This window comes from Engraulis encrasicolus, chromosome 12 (genome assembly GCF_034702125.1).
Source record: "Engraulis encrasicolus isolate BLACKSEA-1 chromosome 12, IST_EnEncr_1.0, whole genome shotgun sequence".
Taxonomy (NCBI): Eukaryota; Metazoa; Chordata; class Actinopteri; order Clupeiformes; family Engraulidae; genus Engraulis; species Engraulis encrasicolus.
Genome location: NC_085868.1, coordinates 54784510 through 54789509, shown reverse-complemented (window position 1 = coordinate 54789509; position 5000 = coordinate 54784510). Strand labels below are relative to the sequence as shown.

At 49.3% G+C, this 5000-nt stretch overlaps 2 protein-coding genes across 2 annotated transcripts in view; one reads left to right on the top strand and one right to left on the bottom strand.

The window, feature by feature from the left end:
• LOC134459622 (protein Wnt-6-like) overlaps positions 1–922 on the bottom strand; it is a 50831-nt gene extending 49909 nt beyond the window's left edge. Inside the window, exon 1 of the mRNA XM_063211967.1 lies at positions 550–922. Coding sequence (XP_063068037.1) covers positions 550–922 — 373 coding nt within the window. The remainder of the gene's footprint in view (positions 1–549) is intronic.
• Positions 429–5000, top strand: part of LOC134459943 (chondroitin sulfate synthase 2-like) — a 37458-nt gene continuing 32886 nt past the window's right edge. Inside the window, exon 1 of the mRNA XM_063212448.1 lies at positions 429–1437. Within this exon, the coding sequence (XP_063068518.1) occupies positions 1082–1437 (356 nt within the window). The 5' untranslated portion in view covers positions 429–1081. The remainder of the gene's footprint in view (positions 1438–5000) is intronic.

Genomic DNA, 5000 nt, shown 5'->3' with positions numbered 1-5000 from the left:
AGAGGGCTGATACTAGAAACCCGTGGGAATCTATACTGTAGATTAGCACACTGAAATGGGAACCTACTGTAGCCTATACAGGAACACACTAAATAGGGAACCTAGTCACAGCTCACCCTGTAGACCTAGATTAGAGGCCGACAGAAAAAGTGCTGCGATTTACATTTTGAGGGCAAATGAGTTCAGACTCAGAAGTCAACAGGGTTTTTTGTTCCTTCTCCTTCTTCTTTTTTTTGTTAAACCAACGGTCAGGAATGCAAACAAACACGCGGGCAATGAGTAAAGGGACCAGCAGTGGTGTGGCAGCTGTGCTGTGGCCAGGCCCAGTTCAGCTCAGAGCGCCTTATATCGCCCCCTAGCGTCGCCAACACTGCAATGGGTAGTAGAAATAATAGGCTTTCCCCCGTCTCTCTTCTACTCGCCTCGCGGCTGGCAACGGCGTCGCTGGAACTCGGGGAGAAGACAAATCACCACGGCATTAACTGCATTCTTTGCCTTCCTTGCAGCGAGCGGAGGTCAGGATTTGCAGATGGTCTCAACGAAGTGAACTTCTGGTCCGACTGCCGCCGCTGCTGCTGGAATGTAGGTGGGTGGCACAGTTGCCGTTATCTGGACTCGCTCGCGCTCTCCTGACGTCTGTGCTGGCCTGTGCGCGCTGGGCGGGGCTTGGGGAAGCAAGCGGTGACACGTCAGAGACTAGAGAGGGGACAGAAAGCGGTCTGTGTTGTGAACTGCTGCTGTGCTTGTGCTGGCCTCCTATCGCTCCAACAGAAATCCCGCTCCATGGAAGAATTCGGGGAGGGGGCGTCAGAAGCAGCACCAGCAGCAGAGTCTGTAGTGTCCGTAGTCGTAGCTCACCTCTAAAAGCATCCTCAGTCTCATCATCACAACGCAGCCCGTCGCCACGGACCAACGAGCGCATTTATAACGAGGAAAAAAAACAGCACAACGCAGCTGATTGAAACCAAGCGCTCGCATTGCATTGAACTGCAGGATCACGGCTACCATAGGACAGAACGGGATTGTCTGAAGCCAAGCGCTTGCAGTTCATTGCAGGCTGGCGGCTTGCTACCAGACCAGGATGAGATTTTCGATGCTGCTGTCTCTCATGAGGCCGATCGGGCCCGTCATCGTGGGCATCTCGCTCGGCTTCACCCTGAGCCTGCTCAGCGTCACCTGGGTGGACGAGTCGTGTGACTCGGAAGGGCTGGCTGTATTGGACTCCGTGGTCTCCGCGGACGACATCTTGGTGGGTCACCACCAGCCGGGGAGCTTGAAGGGAGCCCGCAAACCCAACTCCATATCCAGCAGCAGCACCACCGAGAACGGAGAGGGGCCCGTGGGAGACGGGGAGGGGGAGGAGGAGGGCGACTTCGAGCCCAGAATAGTGCCCTACACCAAGCCAGCCCAGTCCGGCCAGCCCAAGAAAGTTTTCAGGTAGGATTTTGAGTTCGGAACCGAACCGGACTGGACGCCCCGTGTTTTTACGCACAGCACAAGAGCGCAAATGTTCCTCTTGGTATCGTGTGTGTGAGGGATGTTTACTTGCGATCAGGGGAAGAGGTTTCAACGAGGGCACTGTAGCTACTACTCATGCACATCTGCACAGCTGACCACTAGGAATGCATGTCATCGAAATAACTCGATGTATGACAGGCAGGCCGTTGTATTTTGGTCCTATATATCATTCGTTCATTCTGGATATGCTAACCGTTATCTTTTTCCCATTTGCAGTTGCCATTACACAGTCAGAATAATAATTGAAAGCATGCATTCCTATGCACTATGGCGCGGTCATAGCTATGGTGAGGTCGAATATGCAGAGGTTCGATTGCCCATGCCTGGCATTAGTGGTGTTGCCTTCCCCATTGTCTTTGAGTATTGTATTGTTGTGAGTCCTATGTAGTGCGTTTTGCGTCTTAGCGGCTTTCTTGACAAGGGCTCACTTTGGAAAATGTTGAAAAGAGGCAATTGCCTCAATAAGACTCGACTCTAGTAAAACAAAGGACAAATAAAAATAAACAGCCATTGTCTTTTTACGTGTAGTCAGATGCTGTTGTTACGCACGAACAATTATGTGGCCACACATTTGGTTCCACTGACTCCTCATTTTCATGGATAGACTAGTCTACGCCGAACACCGGAATAGCCATGGAAAAACTGCATACGTTGAAGGATAAATATAGCCAAATGGAATTGCAAACAGCCGTTTGTGAATCTCTCTCTCTCTCTCTCTCTCTCTCTCTCTCTCTCTCTCTCTCTCTCTCTCTCTCTCTCTCTCTCTCTCTCTCTCTCTCTCTCTCTCTCTCTGTGTCAGCAGAGGTAGTGTGCAACCCATCAATCCTCATTAGCCACTGAGCGCTGCTTTTGGCACAGCAGGCTGGCTACCTGGTCAGGTACAGCGTCACAGCAGCAGGCTTGCTACCTGCCTGGCCAGGTGCAGCGTCATAGCAGCATGGTGTTTAAGCATACACTGACCCCAGCAGGCTGGTTGCCATACACTGACACCGTGCCATGACCGCCCATGGCCTCTGCCTGCCTGTGGCTGTCACAAGGACTGGTAGTCTGGCACACAGGGTATTTTCCGGTGGGCAGAGTGTCCTCTGGGGTCTATGCTCTTGGCTATTTTGATATGCCCATTGTTCAGAGGGGTCGCCAGCCCATTGCTACATCTTCAGTTTAGACTAGAGACTTGTGGGAGAGGCCGGTGTAACCTTAAAATGCCCGGGCTGTTTTTTGACCCCAGGTCAGCCCTGGCTGTCCCAGTGCCGTGTAGTAGCCCACTGTCCGGCCGGCCCGCAGGCTGACTGGTTGACTGGCTGACTGGCTGACGGGGGGGGGGTTTAGAGCGCATCACATCAACCCCCGCTGATCCCCGATCCCCGATGCCCGACCGCTGCTCTGCTCGCCTCACCTCATGCCCGACCGCTGCTCTGCTCACCTCATCCCCGACCGCTGCTCTGCTCTGCTCACCTCTAAGATTGTGCACATCCCAGGACAAAGGCGGACCGTAGAGTGAGGGAGTCCTCCACACACTTGAAATCCTTTTTTGTTGTTAATGAAAACAACAAAAAGATATGCAGAGTCCTCACTCAGAAAACTGTTCACCTCTATCCCCTCCCCTGGAGCTCTCTTGCTCCCTGTGGGCCGTGGGCCAAGGCCTTGCCCTCTCCTGCTGCCCGGGCCAAGTTACCTGCCGGCTGGCTCTCTAAGCGAGTCAAAAAGGCACAAGCACATTAGGACAGCTGTCACTCAGGGATAAGGACGCCGCTAATCTCTCACCGGCTCCATGTGTTCATCATAACTACAGCCGGCTGCTGCAACCTACCTGGCAAAGCCTGCTCACGTCTCTCCAAGAATGAGAGCAGAGGCCATATGTGGATATACTTACTGTGTATAATATTTGGCTTATTAATGTACTCTAACGTGCATCCATATAGCAAGCAAAGCAAAAGACCTTATTATTTTCTAGTGATTAAAAGATCAGTTCAATCTCACATACACAAACCTACTATAACAGTATAGACTAGAGGTTAATTAATAATAATAACAACTATGTGATAACATAATAATGACTAATAATGAGTATATAATAATATAATAATAAGCAATAATTCTACGTATTTTATTACTCTGCTAAGTGGAATTGAAAATAGCAGCTGTGGTCAGCAGCCATATTTGTAAGAGCGAGAACTATAAAAACAACTAGTCTCCACTCTCTGCACTCTGATGACATTCATTGATTGATCATTTCATGCAGGGTATTGATTGATACATTTGTCATATCACTGATGTTCAGTAACTTTCTACACAAAGAAACAGCAGCCGATCGCTATTTGATGTTGTTTAATAGAGAATGCTTTAATTCACACTTTTGAGGAACATTAAGTACGATACCTTGACTAAACAATGAAATAGTGCATCAGTAGCATGTAGCAATGTATATATTCTGTCAGAAATGCAGTTAATTCCGGCCAGTGAAAAAAAGAAACAAGTAAAACACAGTCAACACTATTCTGAACTATTTGAGTGAACTATTTGACACTGCGAAGCTGTATGCTCTGAAACAGTGGTTCTCAACCTTTTTTGAACAAACGCCCCCTTGACATCATTATAAGCCTCCAAACGCCCCCTTGACATCATTATAAGCCTCCAAACGCCCCCTTGACATAATCACAAGTCGTCCAATGCTCCCCTTAGCATTGAAAAATAAAGTAGATTAATGCCCCCCAATTGCAAATAAACACCGCCCCCTCTCAGCTGCATTCTTCTCAACGCCCCCTTAGGGCTCCCCAATGCCCCCTGTGGGTCTGTACCGCCCCCATTGAGAAACACTGCTCTAATGAAACTGCTCAGTATGAAATAGTTCAAATACTTAAATATGGAGTTTAAACAGTATTACTGTGTAAACAGTATTAAACTGTCATATTATATTCTTCATATATTCCATATATTCTCAGAATAGTGTTAGATTAACACTGTGGTGTATTTCTTGACTCTGTAGCCTCAGTATGTCTATTAATACCCCTGTGGGCCTCTCCTCTCCTCTCATCTCATCTCCGTCTGGGAAGGCACACACACACACACACACACACACACACACACACACACACACACACACACACACACACACACACACACACACACACACACACACACACACACACACACACACACACACACACACTCCTCTTGGCTGGAAAGGCGGCCAGCTAAACGCTAAACGCTAAGCTGATGATGCAGTGCACACGTGCAGTGCTGGAACACATCCATTCATCCCTGACGTCTGTCACTCTCACACACACACACACACACACACACACACACACACACACACACACACACACACACACACACACACACACACACACACACACACACGCGTGCATGCAGACACGCACGCGCACACGTACGCACCCACGCACGCACGCACACACACACACACACACACACACACACACACAGATTTACCTGAACTGGATGCATCCATTCAGCCCTGA